Genomic DNA, 25033 nt, shown 5'->3' with positions numbered 1-25033 from the left:
GTCAGCCTAAGAAAGGAATAGGAGCACTTTTTCCTCTGAAATATGGAGGCTCACTCAGAATGGTGAATAATGAAGTTTCTTTGATTTGATTTTTATTATTTAAAATATTTTAACATTCACTTGTACATATTTGTGAGGTACAGTGTATTGTTTCGATACATGCATATACTGCACAATGATTCACTTAGGGTAGACAGTGTAGTTTTGTACTGTTAGCCCACCCCTTCTCTTTCCCCCCACACCCCCCTCCCCTCCTGGCTTCTGGTAACCATTATTCGACTCTATTTCTATGAGAACCACTTTTTATTTATTTATTTATTTTTTAGATTCTGCATATGAGTGAGATCATGTGGTATTTTTCTTTCTGTTCCTGACTGACTTAATTTCACATGATGGTTTCCAGTTCCATTTATGTTGCTGCAAATGGTAGGATATCACTTCTTTTTTATAGCTGAGTAGTATTCCATTGTGTCTATACACCAAAGATTTAGAAGATGCTGGAGAACAGTGGGAGATTTCAGGCCTGAAATGGCTTCTTTTTTTGGAGGTGTAGTGAGAGGTAACATCATCTGCTGAAAGTGAGAGGGTGAGATTAGGGTCCAGATTTTAGGGTCCTTAATTTGCACTGCAGAGCATGGGACAAGGCATCTGACTCCTCTGTGATTGTTGTCACAAGCTCTTATCCATATCTCCACGTGGCTTGTGGCTATCAAACCTTCACATGATAGCATTATCAATTTCAAATTCCAAATCGTCTATATACTAAATTCCTCGATTGATTTTTCTATGTTCCATTAACTCATTTTATAGCATCCCAGGGCTATGAAGCTATTAATCTGCTCCAAGTTCAAGTACATTTTCAATTTAAAAAGTCTTTATGGCTTTTCCAATTGTACTTGATTAGATGACATTAAAGATAAGCAAAACATCTTTAATTTGTCTCAAAGGAAAACATTTTCCCAGCCTTGGGATTGTGATGGAAGAGCATACAAATTAGTAAATTTTGTAAGGTAGCCCAACTTTCCACTCTGTTGGTCACAAAGTTATGATTTGTTCAATCTTAGTTGGCGGAATGTCTACTTTATCATTCTTATTTCCCAGCTGACTCTTAGAGCCTCTCATTTGTAATCACATTAAAGCTCAGTTATAGTCTTGACATATTGTCAATTCAAGGAGAGCTGTTTCAGAAAATAACATATGTTTCTTTATGAAGAGTTAAAAAAATAAATGAATAACATATTCAGGATTTATTACTACTCAGCAACATATCGATTATGAACTTCTGTAGAAACAAGCAAAGCTCATTCAAACTCTGCATTACTGGCATATGTTACTTTACCACTTGAAATTATTACTCTTAAGATTTAAGATCTCTTTACATTGGTTTATATATTGTTAAGAAGGGATACACTTTAAGTAAAATGTCAAAGCTAAGCAATGTCATCTAAGGCTTTTTTTTTAAGGATAACATCAATGGATTAAGGACCTGCTTGGCTTCTTGCATCCATAGGCTCCCTTCTCTCTGCAGCTTCAATCATTTGATCCTTGATGTAAAAGCTAAGTTCTGCTTCAGTTTCTGGGATCTATTCTGATCTCTGTAAATAATAATTTTAGGATATACAGACCAGTCTGGTTGATTCAGCATTCCCAACCTAGCTGAGAGTGGTTCCAGTTGGTGCCACACTTTCAAGCATTGATGCTATGCTTGCTCACTCACCTGTTGATTGCAGAACTCTATGATGAAGAGCAGAGCATTGGATTTGAATCCCCACCCCACCATTATCCTTGCCCTGTGGTCCTGGGTAAGTTATTTTACTTCTCTGAGTCTCAGATACATCATCTCTCAAATGTTGTCATAATACTTATGTCATAGAGGTGTTATACAGTACCTAGCTTTAGTTTGGCAAATAGAAGGCAGTTCCACATTTTTTCCCTTTCTCCCAAGTTCCTGCATTAAAAGACTTCTCATTACACAAACTATTGCAGACATGAGTTTCTGCATTGTTTTAGGTAAGTATCTTTAGGGACTGGAGTTCTGGGGCCTGCAGCTGGATCCCTTTAGTGACGGTTACTGTCTGCCTGCATTCTCAGATATTAGTTGGTTTTAGATTCCCAGTTACTATGCCCATCCATCTGTTCAGACAACTGGTTGCATCTTATTGAATTGCCTCAATGGTTGCATATGCCTGGGTCACCACCTACTGTCTCACACCGTATTTTATGATTACTTTGGACTATCTGGCTGTTTGATCTTCCCTCATGTCTGGTCTACAAAAGTTACATTTAGTTTCTGTTTCATTTTTAGTTTCTTTTTTGATCATTTTACAATATGATAAATGGATCCAAAAGTCATCTGTTTTCTAATATGAATAAAGAAGCTTGCCAATTTAGAGAAAAATGTCAACCTCTAATAGTAGGAAAACTCAGTATGCATTATAAAACTAAATATGCATTTTGGGAAAGGATGCTGAATTATTTCAGCACTTGAAATTTACAACCAGAATCAGTTCAAATACTTGTCAAAATTTATTGTTACTTTAAGTGAATGATGTAAGCCATTAGATCTTGGAATTTCAAGAGGATGTCATATCCTAAAGCTTTCAAGCAGAAGCTAAGGAAGAAAATTACAAATTCAATAGAAGAGAGATCAAGAGTAAAAAGTAACTTATATGTATGAACAATCCATGAGTTATCCTTCTCTTTCTATAACAGTTCCAAAAGTAATGGTTTACTTGCTGAACTAAGGTTCTGCATTATTTATAAAACATTATTAACCATTAATAAATGATTGGGTTTGTAATTCATTCCTGTGGTTTTTGAATTTGGTCATCTTTGGCATTTAAATCCAAAGTCATCATCAATACTTTCATATATTAACACCTTTCAACATTTATCAACTTTTTAATATAATGAGCTTTAAAATTAGGATATTAAATAATAGTTCATGAATTTTCTTGTTCATTGCATGTTCTAATGGTAGTAGATCAATGTCTATGTCTAAATCTATATAGCTATATCTTTGTCTATATACAATGGAATTAGAAAATTAATGTAATTGCTTAGTAATCAGACATTAGAGAAACATCTATTCTTCAATAATATAGGATCACCTGGAATTTTCCACATTTTTCTTTACCTTCTTGATGTTTAGATATAGAAAGCATTTTAGATGGTCTAAATAAATATCTGTTGATTTCTCACATTACATTAAGTGACATAGCAATGGTCTGAATTAGCTTTTGCACTTTTCCCCATCTCTGAAAACCAAGAAATGACCTAGCTCTGTTACTCTCAATTAATGGGCTCAAATGACTGCAGGTTGATGGCTGAAAAACAGTGACACAAAAACAGTCAATCAGATTAAGTCTTAGTGACTAAAATATTCAACTTGCTAAGAAAACAATCAATGAAAACCAGCCAAAGAGGACAAACCAAAATCAATCATTACACCTGAAAAATATTGTCTTTGGCTCAAAGTACGAGCCCCATGAATGCCATTTATCATTTTTTTTCTATAGGGAAATACACAACATTCACACAAGACTCTACCACAGAGTTTTCCTAAAAGACAACAATTTACAATCCTTTAGGTTCACAAATGAGAGAAATCCCCCCACCTGAAAAAAATCTCACAAAGTCTTTTTGTATTAAAATGCTTTCCCTCTCTTATTAATACAGCTTGGATATTGAAATTCTTTGGGAGAAACTCCACTCTGAAAAGGCAAAACCATGAATTTATAAATGGCCAAGCCAAAATTAGTGGATTTTCCCTAACTGTTCAAAAAGATAACTTCTTTGGAATGACCACTGAACCACCAATATAAGGGAAAAATGTCACTAGATTGTGAAATCCTTGAAAAGTTGGCAGGGGACTGTAAAATTCATGAGGTGTTAAAAATATCCTAATATCAATTAACTCAGAGACAGGTTGAATTTAACTGGGTCAAGCAAGCATCCCTCTTACTCATTCCCCTGTTTAAGTAACTCACAACTTTCAATCTCCAGGGTACAGTTTTGCTCATCCAGAGGATATCTTCGAAGATCCATCATACACGCAGCTGTGGTTGTGATCCTGCAAAGAGAGAAAAAAACAACAACATCATAACACTGGTGATATTTCATTTCCAGACTTAGCAGTTGGCAGAAACAAGACATCAAAATTTTGTGAGATTGTAGGTACTGTTATGAATATACATGCCAATAAATTGCATAACCTAGTTGGATAAATGGACATGGGTAAACTCTTAGAAACATACAACCTACCAAGATGGTAAAGAAGGATAGAAAGCCTGAAAAGACCAATAACAAACAAGTAGATTGAATCAGTAATCAAAAAGAAAAGCATAGGACTAGGTGGCTTCATGAGTGAATTCTACCAAGCGTTCAAAGAACTGGTATCAGCCCTTTTAAACTCTTCCAAAAAATAGAAAAGGGAACACTCCTAAACTCATTTTATGAGGCCAGCACCACCCTGCTGGACAAAGACAAGAAAGGAAAACCACAAGCCAATATTCCTGATGAACATGATGCAAAAATCCATCGCTAGATACTCTTGTACTTCCCAGCCTCCATAACCTCCAGAAGCTGAACAAGCTTCTGTTCTTTATAAATTACCCAGTTCATGGTGTTAAGAAACAGAAAACAGACTAAGACACCAGGGAAGAAACACTGCCCTAAGACTGGAGTGTGCACCATATTTACCAGCTCCAGTAGAGCTTATGTGTTTATGCAAACCCTAGGACCCTGACTCTAGAAAGCCTATCAGGACTTGCATTCTCTCTCCATTTTCTCTTGCTTGAGATGGTTTCCTGGGCTGTTGAGTCTGAGAACAACTGAAATTCATCTTACAAACTATTGCTATCACTTTAAAATTGACAAAGTACTTTTAAAAAAATTAAATGGTCCTCCCCCAAAGAATATAACCATAATTTAAAGAATTCAAAAGATTCAAATTAAATAATAAGTTTCCTTTCTACCTTAGTCCCCAGAAGCTACAACATTTGAAATTTTCTAGAAATACACTATGCCAATAGAAGCACAACTATGTCTTCTCAGGGTGAAAACCTCTTAGATAGTAGCCTACCACACACGTTGTTCTGCACCTTGCTTATTTTAACAATGTATCTCTAATTTGGTTCTATATCAATAAACAAATATTGTCTTAAAAATTTTTACTAAAATGTGTTCAGTTGTATGGAAATACTATAATTTATTTTCCAAATCATCCTTTGGTGAGCATTTATGTTGTTTATGTTGTTTCCTATCTTTTACTTTTTCAAATGAAGATGTTCTGAATATAATGTAGTGCAGTATATATTCTATGTATATATGTGTATATATATGTATGTATGTATATGTGGAGTATATACTATACTACCGTATACTGTATATGTTTTATACATATAGAATATACAGAGTATATGCTTACATGTACCCACATGAATAATACATATATAATATATATACTGCATATATGAAGGTACTTCAAAAAGTTTGTGGAAAATGAAATTAAAAGATAATACTAATTTTTCCATGAACTTTTTGAGGTACTCTCATATATGAAGATGTTCTAAATATACATAAGAGCATTTTTTGAGGCTGCCGAGGGGAGTTAAGTTATTAATTAGGTCATTTGTGTTAACATAATAGAAATATGGGCACTTTCTTAAAGTACTATCAGGAAAAATCCTACTCCTTTCCAATTTTTCTTTGGCCTTCCTTATGAAAGATGAAAGTTCGCAGGCATGAACATTTGGTCGTTCCCTTTGATACCTTTCCTAGACAAGACATCGGTCAATTTAATCAGATTTATCTGGGCATTAGGCAAGAGCAAAAGGAGTTTTAAAATTTAATTAAAATTTTTTTCAAAGTGTTTTACAAAAATTTGAAGACTATTTGTATTCCAGAATTTAGCACATAAAGGGATTTAACGAGTCCTTCCTGCTCCCATGGTCATATTGGCTGATTAATTTATTTACTTAACAATTATCATAAATATATTTTGTCTGAAAATATAGTTATGCAACATTATTTTTATAGCCTGCGTAGTGTTTCAAACATCCTAAATAAAAACACAATAAATATTTTAAATTGTATCTGTCTATTATATTCTTTAAGAGCTTCTTATGAATAAAAAAAGTGAAATGTGAACATTCTCTGGGAATTACTGAAGTGTGGCCAGCCCTATAATCCTATGACTTAGCTAATGTTTCTCACAGAGATGATTTTGCTTTACAGGGGACGTTTGGTAATATCTGAAGACATTTTTGATTGTCATGCTGGGGCTGGAGGTTTGATTCTGGCATCTAGTGGGTGGAAGCCAGTGATGCTGCTAAATACCCTACAATGCACAGGACAGGTTCCCCTCCGCCCTGCCCAAGAATGATCTGTTCTAAATGTTAGTAGTGCCAAGATTAAGAAAACCTGCTGTAATGGTGGTTTTCAAACATGTTCCCTTTGTAAAAACTAATAAAATGAAACATTATAGGGAACCTTGTATAAGTTTGTTTTCTGCTGCTCATAACAGAGTACCTGAAAGTGGGTAATATATAAAGAAATGAAATTCATTTCTTGTGGTTTTGGAGGTCTTTTTCTTGGTGATGACTCTCTACAGTTTACTCTGGTGGTGCTGGGTATCACATGGAGAGGATTGCAAGAGCAAGAGAGCTCACCTTCTAACTTGCTCTCCTTATAAAGCCATCAGAACCACACCCATAACAACCCATTAAACCATCAATCAAGAATTCCACCACTATATTGGGGGTTAGGTTCCAACATGAGCTTGGGGGGGACATTGAAACCACAGCAAACCTCAATATATAAAGTACAAATGAAATATGCAAAAGCCATGTTTTGTTAATAAAAAATCACCTTATAATGTTTCAACATTGATATCTATTTTAATGGACACAAATTTGAAAGCAGGGATCAAAATGAGGACTATGGTCTTAAATCTCCCTCAGCACCAATTTATTTTTGTGTTGTATTTTATTTGTATCATATTGAGAAAATACTAATAAACAGTGAGGTATTTGCTTCTAAAATCTTACATGATGAAGCATGGAATACTCTTCATTGGGAACAACAACAACACCAGCCCTTGTGACAAGAAACCATCTCTATAATCATTGACATCTTTGCAAATTGTTCAGGAACATTCATAGATGGCTGGTCTCTAGAGGTGCCTAATGACGAATTACAGCAAAACTCTATTTGGTGCTCCATGCTCTGCACAAGTTAACCTGGCATCACAAATTAATATTATGATGGTCTTGAATGAATTAAAATGTGGCATAGGACACATTAAAGTGTACATGATTCTTATTATAGTTTAAAATTATTATAATATTTAAAAATGCAACTAGAATCAAATATTTGTGGAACCATTGAAGAGCTGTAGAGACACTTGAGAACATGATTTGAGACCCACTGGTCTGCATATTTCACTTAATTTACCTCATTTTCAGACTTACATCATCTGGATAGTTAACTACTTCATATCAAAATCAGGGCATGCATTGAAATCTTATACTGAACCACTTATTCACAAGTTCTGAGACTATGGAGTTTTTATAAAGTGGTTTTCAAAGCCAAAGAAGCATTGTCTATAAAAGGAATAACTAATGTCTCATGTATATGGGTACTACAACTGTGAGTAATAAAAAACCCCAACTTTTGGAAAGCATAACTGAATTTACTGATGCTATCTGTTATGGTCAATCCATTCAGCAATCAATAGATATAAGACATATAATTGATGTTACCTTGGGAAACTATACATCACGCCAAGGCTTGACCATGGCCAAAGTTTTTTCTGCTATGATTGCCTGGGCCGGTTTACTTCTGTTCCTAAATCCCATTATGATATCAACGAGAGCTGAGTCATTACCACAACACCTCAAGGGAAGGAATCAACAGCTCTAGGAACTTGAGACATAGGAGTCGCCCAATTTTCTCTGGAGAGCACTGACATGAGTGAAACAACTTCCATCTTGGGATCTGTCTGTTCTAAATTTCTAACTCCCAAGAAGATTTCATTGGCCCAACTTGGATTAGGTGCCACCTCTCCAAAAATTACTTAGTGTTGGAGAGAAGCCACACAATTACAAATGTCAGCAACAGAGACCCACCAGGGTCTCTGAGAAGGCCATGATGGGTGAAACTCAGACAGGGAACCCCATACAACCAGGTATTCACTAATTTGTTTTAGCCTGTAGAAAACTATGTAACAGAGTGTTGGACTCTACTGATTTAAGGGTTTGGCATTTAGAGATTTTTGTAATGCTTATGGTTATGTGAGCTGAATGAATAAGTTCTTTGTGAGAACAATATTGCCTAGCAAGAACTCCCCAGATCGTCAACAAAAAGACAGATGTCCATGGTCAGAGCTCTGTTCAGCTCGTCTGTCTTCTGGGTGAGAAGCAATAATGAACATCCCCAAGAATGATTGCTCCTTGTGTTTCCATTTGTTCTCTTTGCCTAATATATCACTCAGCACTGGTTAGTCACCTCTACAATTAAATAACATAACTTCATGGAAATGTACTCACACTGTGGCTGAAACAGGCTGATAGTATAAATCTACTATGGGAACAAAGGTGCCAAAGATCACAAAGCCGGGTGGGTGAGGGCTTCAAGATTGTATTGATTTTAACTTTTTCACACTCAAGGTATTTGTTCTGAGTGTGTGAAAATATTATTATTGGCCAATAGCAAATGAAAATACAATAGGGTAGAACCAGCTAAAGGCAAAAGCATTAATTGACTATTCTTTTGAAGATAGGTTTCCCAGAGGTAAATTCATGACAGCATAACAATCATCTGTCTTTTTTCAAAGACATTTAGAATGTCTTACATTGTAATCCAATTTACTGACATTTGGAAGGTTAGGTCAGAACACTATAATGGTCTGTTAGTTAAAAACTATGGTCCCATGATACTTTGGAACGAAAAGAAATCATGTTGCTGTAGTATTCATTTATCAAGGTTTATGCTGAACGGCCATTGACCTTGAGTCATTATAATCACAAATCATGCATATGTTTAATGTCTAAGGCCAGCATGATTTTCATTGCTGACAAAACACAATCTGAGAAGTCCTGGCTTATATGTAGTTTAAAACCTAAGTACACATACACAAATAGACATGTGTACATGCATATACACATGGAGGGGGCACATTTACGAATAGAAATGTAAACTTAAATATATGAACAAATTATGTATATATGTTTGATATTTTCCTATAACCTTCAATTTTATAGGAAAGAGCTCGCAAGTTTTAAACGTGATATCTGTATAACATAATTGCACAACCTAATAGGATCTGTATGAAAGGCATGTGATAAAGAAGGGGGGTGGGGAAGCCTGAAAATTCTGAGCCCTATTTTACATCTCTAAGGTTGATGAATTTGATAGCGAGTAGCACTTAGTCATATAAAATTGTTATCCGTATCATTTAGTGAAGTGTGTTTGAAGAATGGCCTATGGCTTGTTTGGCCTCTAGGCTGCACCTAGAAGTGCATGTTAGATATATCACCCAAAGAAACTGATGAGAAAAGATGGATGGGTTAGCCTAAGTCACGACTAATGAGTAGGTAGATTTTCTTATTACAGCTAATACTGATTGATTGCTCATTACAACAGGGAGAAAAGAATATATATTATCTTTGTAGTTGGCACCAAATTTTATCAGGTAGTAGACAGTCTAGTTCGCTTAGAAAAATATCTTGGTATTTGAAGATGAAATCCTGAGGATATGAAATATGAAAGATAAGGAAACAAAAGAAGATAAATTGTTGTGGAGATTTATAAGGAATTTAGGTGTGGAGAAGCAAAATATTAGAGTAGCAAAAAAAATTTTTAAAAACAGTAATATTTGATATTCAATTAAAAATTTTTTGCCTTGCTATGATAATACATTTTTTTCCTATGGACCTTAACCAAGCCAGCCATATACTACATTCACACATACATACAGATACACACGCTCACACACAAACAATTAACTCCACGTAAATGTTTTATTTTTATGTATGGAATAATCAAAAGAGGCTGAATTCCACATCTTGACAACATTCATGGAACAGTATTCTATAAATTGAACCAATTCAGTGAAAGCAGACCTTTCAAACTAGAGATGGCCAAATCACATAAACCCTTTAGAAAGCCTTAGCAATCCTGAGGGAGGTGTTAGACTTCCACAAAGAATAGGCTGTGGGGTTTAAGCTACTCTTTCCTAGCTCTACAGATGCAGAATGACTTCAGCTAGTGTTATGTTGGAATCCTGTATGACAGGGCACTGTGCTAAGCACCTTACATTCTGTATTAGTTCCTTATTGCTGCTGTAACAAATTACCACACATTTAATGGCTTAAAAGAACACTAATTTATTCTCTTACAGTTTTGGAGGTCAGATGTCCTTAAATCAAGGTGTTGGCAGGGCTGTGTTCCTTCTAGGCACTCTAGGAGAGAATCTCTGTCTTTGCCTTTTTCAGCTTCTAGAGGCTGCCACATTCCTTGGCTCATGGGCCCTTTCCTCCATCTTCAAAGCTCATCACTCTGGCCTCTGCTTCTGTCCTCACATCTCCTCAGTCTCTGGCTTTTCCGCTTTCCTTATATAAGGACACTTGTGATTACATTGAGCCAACCCAGATAATTCAGGGCAATTTTCCCTTCTCAAAATCCTGATCACATCCACAAAGTCCATTTTGCCATAGAAGGTGATATATCCACAGGTCACGGAAATTGTTGGGGGAGGGGAATTTTTCTGACTACCACTCATGCATTGTTTATTATTTGTGATAGCCTTATTATGTCGATGACATTTTCATCCCAATATCAAAGATAAGGAAACAAGCCTGATGGGGTTAAATGTTTTCAAATTTTTATAGACTGTAAATGATAATGCTGGGATTCAAATACAAATATGCTATACTCAAGAGCTAAGGTCTCTCCAGTTATTATATTCAGCCAAATGAGTGTAAGCAGAGAATATGTGGCCTCACAAGCAATAAAACAAATTTAAAAAATTTAGAGTTGACCTCACCATATTTTTAGTATTCACTTAGTTATCAGTAACTCAGGATATCCTTTAGCCAATCAACAATGAGTATAAAAATGACAGAGGATTTACAAGGAACAGCTACTGCTGTTCAAAATACACAACTGCGTATTCATGCTTTCATAATTTTGTTTTGTTTTGTTTTACAATACTATAACTTTCCAGAAGAAAGAAGATAGAGCCACTGTCTGTTTTATAAAATAGGTATGGTGTGTTTACTTCTCATTTGGGATTTATTATCTGTGCCATTTTTTAAAAAGTCCAAATATCTTGTATCAGAGAAATGTTTACTTTATCAAGAAAGCATGAAGATCTCTCAGGATTGCAATGCAAGAGAATTCAATCCTTCACTTACTCGGTTGGTCGCAACTTGGACAAAAGGTGCCTTAACCTAAGTTTGTGATGTTCCATGAACAGAGGTATTGTGTAAATGGGATGTAGTGTGGAATAGGGTTATTACATGCACATAACAAGTTCAATGCTTGGTACATAGAAGACACTCAATTAACTGTAGCTATTATTATTTCCAAATTATATGCTTATAAAGAAATAGACAAATACACACACACGGAAAGATTAATTCGTGGCCATACTAAAATATCTGGTAAATACAGAAAACTATAGATAAGGGACGAAAAATGACCCATAATCTCATTACCTCAATTTTATTATTAATTTTCTTTCTTCTAAGTATATTGTTTTATCAAGTTGAAATTACACTGGATATAAAAATTTCACTTGTTGCTTTGGTTATGCTTGGGTAAGAATTTTCTTAAATCTTTGCTATCCTCCATGCACACAATTTTAATGATACCCCACTATTTGCATTGATTGGGTGACATCATTAGGTATTTTTTGGTAATGCTTTTAAAATTCCACACTGAATAAATAGCATTCTCATTGCTAATTTATTATTATTATTTTGATTCCAGGTTTTTGCTTTCTTTTCCCCCTCTGTTTTGTAGGCTTTAGTGATGAATGCTGATGACAGTCTTCTCAGTGCAATCCCAGGCAGTCATTTTTAGATAATTAGTTACATATCAAACGTTGTGTAAATGCACTCATTATTATTCATTTCTGTTGGGCCAGGGTGATTCATGAACCACTTTGTAAATATGAAAAGCAGTTCATAAATCAGAATGGAGGATGGGGGTAGGCAAAAAAGAGTAATACTAGGGCATTGGTAATTAACAGCCAGGATCCAGCACCAGTCCTTGTCGTGTTTCACTGTGGATGTTTGGCTGAGTTCAAGACAGACTATTTTCCCCAAATCCTTTATTTATCTGTGGAGTATAGAAACATGTATTATGGATTTCTACCATGTTTAATATTTCCTAGTAACTGATTAGCTAAAATATGTGTTAGGGAGCAGAAAAAATAAGGCTCCTTCAAATCAGAACGTCTTTACTCTCATCGTCTTGACTGTCAGGAATTTCTGTAGTGGATAAACTGTGAGGAATTAAAATAATAGCAAGCCCTTAAACTATGGGAAGGCACCTAGATAATGAAGTAAATGTAAAGCCAAAGGAAATGTTGGCCTTGAATGGAATGCGCTGACTTGGTAATTAGTGAGTACAATACAGTTACACAAGGACTCAGAATTGAGAGGCAAAGAAAAGACGTGGGTTTTCTTTCACAGTTATTAATTTTTTTGGCTTATTTGCAAAACTGCTCTATTGCTTTGCCACATGATTATCTCTCCAAGAACAAAGAGCTGATGCATTTACTGAAGGGTAATCACAGTCATCTGGAAATAATATTCTTGAAGGAGTAAAATAAGATTCAAGAGTGATAGAGCATTAAAATTTCCAAGGACATTTCCGAGGACAATGGCTTTACACTGAGAAAACAAAACAAAACAAAACAAAAAACAAATGAAGAAAGAGTACAAATTGTACAAATTCCTAACTCTTCTCTGGGAGTAAGAACAGGCCTTCAGGCGCTATTTTTTTTCTTTTTAAATAAGCAATAATTTCTTAAAAATACTAAAATTAGTGGGAAAATGTGACTTCTAGCACATTATGATATATTTCTTTTCATGTTTCCCCATATCTAAGCTTTTTGTTTGTTTGTAAGCATATTTAGAATTCTCTTTTCTTCCTTTTGAATCTTAATATTGTAAACATTTTCCTCCTTGACATCAGGATTGCAAATGTTCTAATAGGAAACAGTATACTTTATATCGAACACTTAGGTAGTTTTCAATTTTACCAGTTTAAAATAAGGCTAAGATAAGGCTAAAACATTTCTATGGATATATGTCTTTGCCATATTTTGGATTATTCCTCTAGGATAGAAACTCCAAAGTAGTATTATTATATACAAAGATATGAAAAATTGGCTTCTTACAATATATATGGCCAAAACACTTTTTTAAATGGTTGTGATAAATTACAATGCAAGAGATTTTCCTTTCCTACTGCTCAGTTGGATATTTTACTGTTTTTTTTTAATTACATAGATGAAAAAATGGAACTTTTAATGTGTTATTTTAATTGTTTGATTACTTAGCAGAGTGAAGGTTTTTTAATCCATTTATTTACAATCTAGAATCATTTTGAATCATTCTTTCTCTAGAAAACAAAACCATTATTGACATAAAAATTTATGATTAAAAGAAGGCCAGTAATAAGTATCAGGCAGGAATAAAGAGTGTCCCATTATAAATTAACTTTGCTATTATCCTTTTAATTAGCAGAATAAAATATATGATGAATTTAATATCTCTGTAGACATGTATTTTCATGGTTTTATTGTTAAAATTTTTGGGGGGGAGGAGGTATAAATTATAAAAATAAAAATTAAAATAAAATTGTTTTTTGGGGTTCACAATGAAAATCATCAAAATTAAACTAATTGAGAAGTGGTCATGTATTCTAAAAGGCAAAAATGGGAAGATTTTATATATTTTCAAGATCATGATTAAGTGTTACAGATATTCCAATATCAATTAAACGTGATTTCTGTCCCTGTGCTTTTGTAAGCATAAAATTCCTAAAGTGGCTGAATTTATGAGCTACAAAATAAAATTAGTTTTCTTTTCTGTTAGTCCAGTATTAAATAAATTAATTCTAGAGGTGTCAGTTTATTATAAAATACTGTTTTTTTTTAAATAAGAAATGTTACTCATTTCTGCAATAAAGAAATTAAAAATTAAAACAATGAGACCCCATTTTCTAGCCATCTCAGATTGGCTAAAATTAATGTCTGATAAGAATGGATGTTTGTGTCCCTATGGGAAAATTAGAAGTGACACAGTTCTGGTGAGAAAGTAAATATATTCATTATGGTAAACATTTTGACAACATCTTACCACTCTTGACCCACCCATTCTACTTTTAGGTGCCTACTCACTTGCACACAAGGAGACATAAGTAGTGAAGCACTCCTTGTAATAGCAAAAATGGGTACACACCCAAATTGTCTAGCAAAGGGAAATGGATACACAACTCAAGTTTATATTCAATGGGTTACTTTACAGCAGTTGAAATGAATGAAATAGATCTACGTGTATCAATGTGGATATACCTTACATTGTATTGTCTGGAAAAACAAAAAATCAAAACACTAAAATGGATGCCTACAGAAAGCTACATAATTTAAAATTGTATAAGAAGGAAATAGTGTATATGCCTTAGGAAATCACATGTGTAGTAAAGCAAAAAAATGTACTTTGAAATGATACATGCTAATTTTAGCACAGTGATTACTGCTGGGTAGGGAGAGGTAGAGGAAGGAGAGAAGGTAGGATGGGAGGAAGATGTGTTGTAGTAATCTCTCCAAGTTCATCCTTCCTTCCTCTGTCCCTTTCCCACCTTTTCTCTTCCATTTTCTCCTCTTTCCCTCCCATCTTTCTTTCCTTCCTTCCTCTTTGTCTCCTTCCATTTCCTATGTCTATTTTCTTGTCATTGTTTCTTTAAAGAAAGCTGAAGCAAATAGGGCAACATGTTAAAATAATTTTAATCTCTCCATTATTCTCCATTTGATATCCTTAGACAAACAGATAAACCCTAAAATAACTCCACTTATACCCTTATTTTAAACAGCACTTTGAACTGGGCATAGCCATCTTTCTGTTCCCAATCCCAGAATTACCATAAGAAAAGTAAAGAAACACACAGTTTACCTCTCCCTCACATCAACTCTATCCTAATTGGACTTGCATACTGGACAAAGATAATAATCTTCTGCAATGAGTCCTTTCAGTCAAGAAATCCATCAAGTTATATGGATCTTGGTGCTTGAAACTGATATATGTATTTCCTCACATTTCTCATCACAGTCTGCAATTACACTTTTATTCGTTTGATCACTTATTTCTTGTGTGACTGCTGCTTGAATGATGGTTAGTACCACAGGGGAAATGACCTCGTAATGATTCATTTACCAGGGTCCAGCCCAGTGTCAGGCGCAAAATTGATGTGTAATTAAAGAAATTAATATGGAACTTGAGGAAACAATGAAATCATTACTTCTCTAAGGAAGACAGAAAAAGACCAGTGTGTTTGTCTCTATTAAAAAACTATGCCAACGTTGCTTGGAAAACACATTCATGGTAAAAATTCATTTTCCTCATACTAACTCAATTTCTTACTAACAATCAATCATCTTGAGTGCATTGGCTAAACAAACCACAACAGGTTATTGTCAGTTGGATAATTTCTAGAGCCATGAAAATGCTAGCAGTATGCTTAAGTTAAGCCAAATACCACAGGCCCTCTCATCTATTATGATTTTTGATGCTATCTGGCTTAAGTGAGAAGTGGCTAAAACACGGGTAATATGCATCAAATAGTCCAAACATAAACACGAATTAGGGTACTCCTTCCCTTGCTATTGAGAGTACCAATAGACTAGGGGGCCTCAATGTACAAAAGTTGTTTTTCTTTCCAGGAGCAAAATAGAGACTGTCCTTGCCATAGGAATAAATGGAAGGGGACTTCAGTGGTTAATCTATGTCAGAGTTCCTCTTCATGTTATGTGAGTGGACCAGTGGCTGGACTTTTCTATGTGAAAAGCAAGATTTTACATAGCATGAAAGGATTTTGTTTTTGATAATTAAAACATCAATGTTTTGGTCAGTATCATTAAAATGCTAACTTCAGGGCCGACCCTGTGGCTCACGTGGGAGAGTGAGGTGCTGGGAGCGCAGCAGCGCTCCCGCTGCGGGTTCGGATCCTATGTAGGGATGGCCGGGGTGCTCACTGGCTGAGCGCGGTGCGGACGACACCAAGCCAAGGGTTGCGATCCCCTTACCGGTCACACACACACACACACACAAAAAAAAGGAAAATGCTAGCTTCATAGGCAGTTTATAGCTAATAATTTGGTTACCTGGCAGATTTTTGAAGCTCTCAAAAAATCCTAAAGAAGATCCTCTAGGTGAGAAGTGAAGTAGGTTTCGGTCACACCACTAGTGTTATAACCAACTTTGAATATGATCACAGTGCAATTTGTAATCCAAATATCATATAAATTTACCTTTTATTTGCTAGGCTATAAACTGGAAAAAAATTATATTAAAAATAACTTGTTTAGGAAACAATAAACAGAGTGAAGAGACAACCTACAGAATGGGAAGAAACATTTGTAAATCATATATCTGATAAGAGGTTAATATCCAAAAAAATATAAGGAACTCATACAAATCAATAGTAAGAAAATAAAGGACCCACTTAAAAATGGGCAAAGAATATAAATAGACATTTCACAAAAGACATGCAAATGGCTGACTGGTATTTGAAAAATGCTAAAAATTTTTAATCATGTTTAATTGTTTTAGAGGTAACCCATCATGATGTCCTGTGGGCTTCCTTAGCAGCCATGTAAAACGTATTGCCAGAAAAGTGTCTTTTATAAAAAACTTAAACCCACATATGTCTTTTCTTGGTTCCTAGAGGTGAAACCCAAGAGACAATAGACTGTAATTTTGCTGACTCTTTCTTTATTTTTCTGTTTTTCTCCTCTCTACTGAGTTTTTGTTTTGCTTTTGTTTCTGCTTTGCTTACAGCTATTAAGTTCTTCTCGACTGGTGGTAACAATTGGGAATTTGGATTCATGATCTGCCCATCAATGATCTATGTAAATAGGTTAATGGATTATAGAGGTAGAGTTTTACACTCTGTTGGGTGAGAGACAACAGAAAGTCTGATTTGTTAGTCTTTTTTGCTTGTTTTGTCTATTTGGCCATTTTGAGATCAAAACAATTAAGAATCTTGTGCCAGTGGAATGGAAAGCAGCTGTTCGATATCTGGAACATGAGTTTTGTGTTTCTGTGTTTACTCGTGACTTGCAGGAAAAGTACAGATGTGAGTTTATAGGCACTCTTAGTGTCTCACCTGTAACTTAGTCCTTTACCTCTCATTAAATGAGAGTATTAATAAATTAGATTATAAAGCATCTTAATGTAAAGGAACTGTGTCTTGTTTGGTTAATTTAGATAAATAAGTGCTATATAAATAAAATATTTCCAAATTCTCAGAAAATAAGGAAAACTGTGCTACTAATATTTTAAATATTCTAGACTTAAACAACATAGTTTCTTAAAAAAGCAAACACAGAAACATTTTAAGGATCCTAGTTCACCTAATTAAGATAAATCTTTTGTAATTGAACCTAATTAAGTATAAATGCAAGTACACATTTTATTCTATTTTGATTAGCTTTTTCTAAATTTATACAGTTTTACTGATCAAATATAACGTTAATACCACATAATATTTAAGATTGTGAAAAATATAAATTTATGTTCAAATAAATTGGATCAGTATTCTGACAAACTTTATTTCAACAGTAATTATGTTTTGTAGTATGTAACCTTGAAGATAATTTTCACCATATCTAGCTTACAGCCTAGGTCTAATATTAAATTGAGTTAATTAATAGATAAACATTAGATACTTAAATAATTGCTAAGCAAAATAGAATACTTAAACATTGATTACTAAGCATACTTTTAAATTTACGTACCTTTGCTTCTTGTTTTTTATGCTATGAAGTGGCTGTAGCTTTGAGGCATGCTAATGAATGCTGGGTTTTTTTTTTTTGTCAATTTAAAAAGATTCTGAAGTGATACATATGGTTGTAAGAAAAATTGTGTTATGTGTGTTCATAGGCTCTGCTCATCAGCTGAGATGCTATGTCTAACAGAGAGTTTTCAATATCCCACCCCCTAGTTTTCTTTGTGAGATACAAATTCATTACTTTGGTTAAAAGTGGTAATTAATAGGACTGGCTGAGACTACTCCAGGAGCAATAATGACAAAGAAATACAACCGTGTGTGTGTCTTTATTATTAAAAAAAAAAAGTTTTATCCCAAAGCCATAGTTCTTAAAATTTTTGATCTCCAGACCCATTTACACACTTCAAATCTATTAATATTTACCATACTGGAAATCAGAAACATTTTAATATGTATTTGTTGATTCATTTTAAGAAAGCAATAATGTGTGCATTGCCTGTTAACATCTTATTGTCATTACAAAAATGGTTCTAACTGCATAGACCCCTGATAAAGAAGCAACATTCTAAAGTGAGAAGCAGGTGTGTTCCAGAACATGAACAAGCATAAAGGGCATGAAAGGAAAGAATATAAAAAGACAAACTCAAAAAGTGAGTTTTATTTGCTTTGATTTCTAATACCTGAGACTGACAATAAGCTATGAAATGTATCAAAATTTTGGCAAAGTTTGACTCATTTTGATGGTTTTGCTTACTTGATCTACCCATTAACACCTTTCCCTATAGTGTGAAAGATTATTCTTACCTCCTTTGTAATCAGTTACCTAAATAACAAAGACCCTGTCTCTTACCAGAAAAAATTTTCTGTGCTTTGTGTTGACTTTATTATGTTTTTGATTATTTAAGAAGATGTACAAACAAAAAAGACTAAAAAGCTGGCACCTGTGATGCTATCTTAATCAAATATTCGAATCTCTGATGATTGTTTTGATTTTGCCATTTCTAAATTAGACTATATCTACATCTATTCATATATCTATATCCTTGTCTATTTTTACACGTAAAACTATCTTTTAGTTTTCCCAGATTGCCCCTGAAAATTACAAAGTAATTTTGTAATAATTACATGTGAAGAATTGTCAATTAAGAATACATGCTTACTTTGCCCCAAATTAAATTTGTATAAGTGAAATGTTATAAATATTTCCAAAAGTGTAGGTGCTATGGTTTGAATATTTATCCACTTCAAAACTCACATTAAAATTTAATTGCCATTGTAACAGTATTAAGAGGTCGTGACACTAAGAGGTAATTAATCCATGAGGGCTCAGAACTCATGAATGGAATAATGGCCTTTTTGTGGGATTGGGTTCATTATAAAAAGGCAAGTTTAGCCTCCGCCCCCTTCTGTCTCTAGCCCTCTCTTGTTCTTCCACCTTCCACCATAATGCAGCAAGAAAGCCCTCACCAAATTCTGGACCCTGGGTCTTGAACTCCCCAGTGTCCAGAACCATAAGCCAATAAATTTCTGTTCATTATAAATTACTAAGTCTGTGGTATTCTGTTACAGTAGCACAATATGAATTAAGACAGTAAGCCTTATGGGAAGTCTCTTATTCTCTTGTTGAATTTATGTCTTTTTCATTATATAATGACCCTCATTATCTTTTTAAACTTTCCTTGGCTTGAAGTCTATTTTATCTGTTATAAGTACAGCTACTCTTGCTCTTTTTTGGTTTCCATTTCCGTGCAATATCTTTTTCCTTCCCTTAGCTTTTAGATGGTGTGTCTTTACTGGTTAATTGAGTTTCTAATAGTCAGTATATTCTTGGTTCCTGTTTTATAATCCATTCAGCCACTCTGTGTCTTTTAATGGGGACATTTAATCTGTTTACATTTAGGGTTATTATTGATACATAGAGACTCATTTCTGCCATTTTGCTATTTTTATTTTTTTCTGGTTGTTTTGTGGATTCTTTTTTCCTTTGTTCTGGTCTTAATGTCTTCCTTTGTAGCTGAGTGGTTTTTCTCTAACTTTACATTTTGCTTTCTTGCTATTTATTTTTAGTATGTCTGTTCTCAGTTTTTACGTTATGGTTACCATGAGGTTTACGAAAAACATGTTATGGTTACAACAAATTATTTTAGATTAATAACAATTTAACTTTGATATCTAAGAAAAAAGAAAAGCCGAAGCCAACTCTATGCTTTGGTGTCATTCCCCCTCCACCCCCCTTACTTTTTTTTTTTTTTTTTTAATTTTATTTTGTCGATATACATTGTAGCTGATTATTGCTCCCCATCACCAAAACCTCCCTCCCTTCTCCCTCCCCCCCTCCCCCCCAACAATGTCCTTTCTGTTTGCTTGTTGTATCAACTTCAAATAATTGTGGTTGTTATATCTTCTTCCCCCCCCCACCCCCCTTACTTTTTGACAATTTGTTGTTTCAAGATACATCTTCCAATATTGCCTTTCTCTTACATGGTTGTTGTATGTTAGTGTCTCATTAGGTTTGTTCTTTAGTCTTCACACTAAAGATGTAAGCAGTTTATTCAGCATCCTTATGACACTGGAGTATTCTGAGGTCGTCTGTGAACTTACTTTACTAATGAGTTATGTACCTTCAAATGTTTTCTTGCTGCCCCTTAGCATCATCTTCTTTCAGATTGAAGAACTCCCTTTAGCATTTATTGTAATTCAGGTCTACTGTTGATGAATTCCCTTAGTTTTTGTTTATCTGGGAAAGACTTTATTTCTCTTTCATATTTGAAGGTTAGTTTTGCTGAATACAGAATTCTTGGCTGACAGTCTCTATTCTTCAGCCCTTTGAACATATCATCCCATTCTCTTCTGGCCTGTAGGTTTTTACTGAGAAATCTGCTGACAGATGTATTGGGGCTCCATTGACTGTTATGTGTTTCTTTTCTCTTGTTGCTTTCAGTATTCTCTCTGGGTTTGGTTTTTGATATTTGGTCATGATGGGCTTTGGGGTGTTCCTCCTTAGATTGATTTGACTGGCCACCTCCAAACTTCCTATATCTAGATGCTGTCATCTTTCTCCATACTTGGAAATGTTTTAGCTATTATTTTCCTGAATATTCTTTCTACATTTCTTCCTTTTTCTTCTCCTTGGGGTATGCCAATTATGTGGAGGGTATTTCACTTGAAGGAGTCCCATATTTCCTGTACTTGTGTTTCATTTTCTCTTACTCTTTTTTTCTTTTTGTTCTTCTGATTTTAGAATTTCATGTATTATATGTTTGAGCTCACTGATTCTTTCCTCTGTTTGATTAAGTCTGCTGTTGGAGCTTATTGAGTTTTTCAATTCAGATAATGTATTCTTTATTTCTAGAATTTCTGCTTGGTTTTTATTAATTGATTCAATTTCTTTGTCAAGTTTCATGTTCTGCTCCTGAACTATTTTCCAGACATAATTTAATCTTGTATCTGTATTTTTTTGTGACTCTCTGAACATCCTTTTGAGGGATATTCTGAATTCTGTCAGACATTTATAGATCTGCTATTCCTCTGCATCCATTTGCTGGTGCTTTGTTTGTTTCCTTTGGTGGTGATATATGTCTCTGTTCTTTCTTCATCTTTGTGTCTTTATGTTGATGTGTAGGTGTTTGAAGAGACTGCTGCTACCTGCTGATTCTCTGAGAAAGGCTTTTAATGAGGATCATTAATCACTTCTGAGTTTGGGTTGGTGTGGAAATTCTGGACTGGGATAGTGTCTTTCCTGCAGATTGAGCTCCCTGCAGTTCTTTTGCCCTGACCAATTTCCACTGAAACCAGATGCCCACATTGTGCCCAATGTTTCCTGGCAGTCCACCTCTCACCTTCATTCCAAGTGCTTCCTGAGTGGCAGTCCATGTATGTGTCCCTCATGATAACTCACCAGCTTCTGGATGGCTCTCCTCTCCAGAAAGTTGTGGCTGTCTGCTCCTATGCAGTTCCAGGGGAATCCTGCCTATAGACTTTATGGCCTGTGGGAAGTTATGGTATGCTCTACAACCCTCTTTCCCCTGAAGATTCCAAGTGGGTTTACGCAAAGGGTGCCACTGCATTTTTTTCCAGCTTGTGTTACAGCTACTCCCCACCTGTGTACTGGGCTGGCTCAGAACAATAGGCACTGTCCCTACACCCTCTGACCATTGCCTCTCTTATCTTCATGAACTCTATGAGTCTCTCCCCCTCTTCCCCCAGCTCCACTGGTTCCATGTTGGAACTCTTTGCTTTTTAACAGTTGTAAATTTGTTACTTGTGGGAAGGTGTGAAGCTGGGAATTGTCTATTCTGCCATCTTGATGATGTCCCTCTTCCAGTTGTTGTTAATTTGTAATTTAGCTCAGGCACAAATTTAAATCATAGGTATTGCAAATTAATTAGTGATTAAGACCAGTTGGCTTACTTTCTCCCTTCCCCCTAGCAATCGAATCTCAATGCAAAGTGCTATTTTCATTGAAGGAAAAGAAAGGAAAACTATTTGGGGGAAAGATGTGTGGGTGGAAAAATGGACCTTCAAAAAAACCAATTATTAACTAGGTACCAGGCCTATTATGAGGCTGTACATCTCAGTTAATACTCACATCCAGCCTAAACTGTAGGAGCTATTTCAGAGATGAAGAAACTGAGGATGAAAAAGATCTAGTGAACTGGCCAAGGTTACACAGTTGGGAAATGCTAAAGTAGCAATTTGAATTTAGGCAGTTTTATACTAGTGTCTGGCCTTAAGCCACTGTGTAAACCAAACTCCTGTTGTTAGTGCTGGCAATGGAAATGAAGAGAAAGTGGGGAAGTTTAATAAAGTAGCGGTTTGTAGTTAGGTAACTAAAAGAGAAACATAGAAATTTCCAGATGCCATAAATAAGTTTTGAAATAATTCATTGTATGTTCTATTTGAAAATGTAACAATAGATTTTAAAACCAATTTAGTGAGTGCCCAGTCAGTTAAAAATAAAAGCTATTTAAATTAGAAATAAAACTTTAGTTACAATTATGCTGGGAAGCTATGTATAGTAAACATGAGACTCACATGAGCACGTTATTTGGAAGAAAACAATATTTTTTCTATCAAAGAACTGGAGACCATACGTCCCTCATGAAAATCAATGGTCTCCCAGAGTGATGAGCCCAACACAGCAGTCTGCCATGACCCTTATGCTGGGCACATTCCCAACTTTTACTCTACATAGTTCATTTATGTAATTTAAATTTTTTATAATTATGCCTCTTTTGCTTCAGAACCTAGGCTGAAATCTGCTCTACAACTACTCTCATTGTTTTGGAAAGTTTACAAGAGGACATTCTTAGAAAGAGGCAGATATACTCACACATGCTGATGTTAAGAGATCCTTATTTCATAGGATACCACTTCCAAACTCTTGACCACTCTAACATCTTATGAAATGCCATTGTTCTCTATTTTTTGGTTATGTATTTTTAAAACCAATTATCTCTTCATTACAGGATTAAAGTTTTATTTTGCCTCTGAGAGCAGTCTGGTTTGAGACTACCTTTGTTTAATTAAAAAACTGTTTTCTGCTTGCACAGTCCAATCTTTATGGCATTTAGGTTCAAAGGATGAAAAAGAATCAAGAGAAAATACCAAGGATGGTTTCTCATTAGCTTTCATAATAGGAACTTGACAAGAAAATACAGCTAGAATACCACTTTAGGACTGCTTAGAAAAAGTGATGTAATGCTGCATGAAAAATGAATATAAATAACTCAGAATTATATGATATCAACTCTATCAAGAGAAAAGGAAAAATAATTTCCTGCTTGGAAGAAGGGAAATAAAACACAGATATTTTTATCTACATAATAGAGTGTTTAGGACTAGTATAAATTTTGTGGGCTGAATATTGTTGGAAATGATTAAATGTGTGGAAGAAAACACCACTAAATTGAAGTTTATAATGACATGCATCAGGTGCAGAAAAACTTCTTGGTTTACTTCTGCTCTGTGGAGCCTGGCGTTTTTCTCCTGATGGGCAATGGGGTTGTTTTTGCACACTTGTCTGGCAGATAGAAGGGTGGAGTTGACAGAGCACTGCTGGTGAGGGTCTGTAACTGCATGTCTAATGCCAAGACCCCAGCCAAGAAGCCTGTTAATCTCAGGGGACAGAAGCATAACAGACCCAGCCTACTTGGTCCAAACTGCCCTGACGGAATAACCAGGCTTGCTCCTGACTGGCATCTTTAGTATTGTGGTAAAAACCTACTCCTGGGAAGAACCTACCACCCATCAGAAGATTTCAAGAAAGTTTGAGTTTTCCTTATTCCCAAATCAGGCAATTCCTTTTGGTAGGTTTGAGCGAGTTGCCTAAACCATAAGGAAAACATGAGGCATGTGACTAAGGAAGCAGAGATCAGAGTGATGCAAGGAAGGGTAACAGACCAAGTAATTCTGGGGGTCTCGAGAAACTGGCAAAGGCAGGAAACCCAGTGCTCTCTAGAAGCCTCCAGAATGAATGCAGTTCTGCCAAAACTTGACTTTTGATTTCTGACCTGCAGAACCGTAAGATAAATTTGTGTTGTTTGAAACTACTACGTTCATAGTTAATTTGTTACAGCGCAGTAGAAAATGAATAATACCTTTGTGAATGTTGTGGTTGATGGCAGAACTTCACATGCAGAGGAAGGTGGGGATGCCTTAACTGATTAAGTGAATATGGGGCCAAATCCAGGAAGCAATTAAGAGCAAAAGATTAGAAAAGAGGACACAACTTCTGAATGGCACCATGTTATTCAAATTCCTTATCTTTTGTTCTGGCTAGATATCATTTCTTTCTTAACCGAATCATTTCCATTTGGGTTCAGAAATAATGGCTGCATCTTTGGAGCTTTAATTTATCATTTGTCCTTGAATATTTAATTAGGATTAGAGTAACATGAATTATTTCTAGGTAACAAAAGGGATTGTTGCCCTTTTCATATAATTTGTTTTCTTGCATTTCCTTTCTGTGAATTATGCTAGATTTTACACATTTATTTGACCTATGTCT

The 25033-nt window shown here is 35.0% G+C and overlaps 1 protein-coding gene across 2 annotated transcripts in view; it reads right to left on the bottom strand.

Moving 5' to 3' along the window:
- GABRB1 (gamma-aminobutyric acid type A receptor subunit beta1) overlaps positions 1-25033 on the bottom strand; it is a 392313-nt gene that overhangs the window by 87220 nt on the left and 280060 nt on the right. For both annotated transcript variants that reach the window (XM_063108426.1, XM_063108427.1), the window contains exon 5: positions 3990-4072. In XM_063108426.1, coding sequence (XP_062964496.1) covers positions 3990-4072 — 83 coding nt within the window. The remainder of the gene's footprint in view (positions 1-3989; positions 4073-25033) is intronic.

Source organism: Cynocephalus volans, chromosome 9 (genome assembly GCF_027409185.1).
Source record: "Cynocephalus volans isolate mCynVol1 chromosome 9, mCynVol1.pri, whole genome shotgun sequence".
In the NCBI taxonomy this organism is placed as follows: Eukaryota; Metazoa; Chordata; class Mammalia; order Dermoptera; family Cynocephalidae; genus Cynocephalus; species Cynocephalus volans.
Note: the sequence above shows the minus strand (reverse complement) of the source record. Positions and strands in the feature narration are given on the sequence as shown.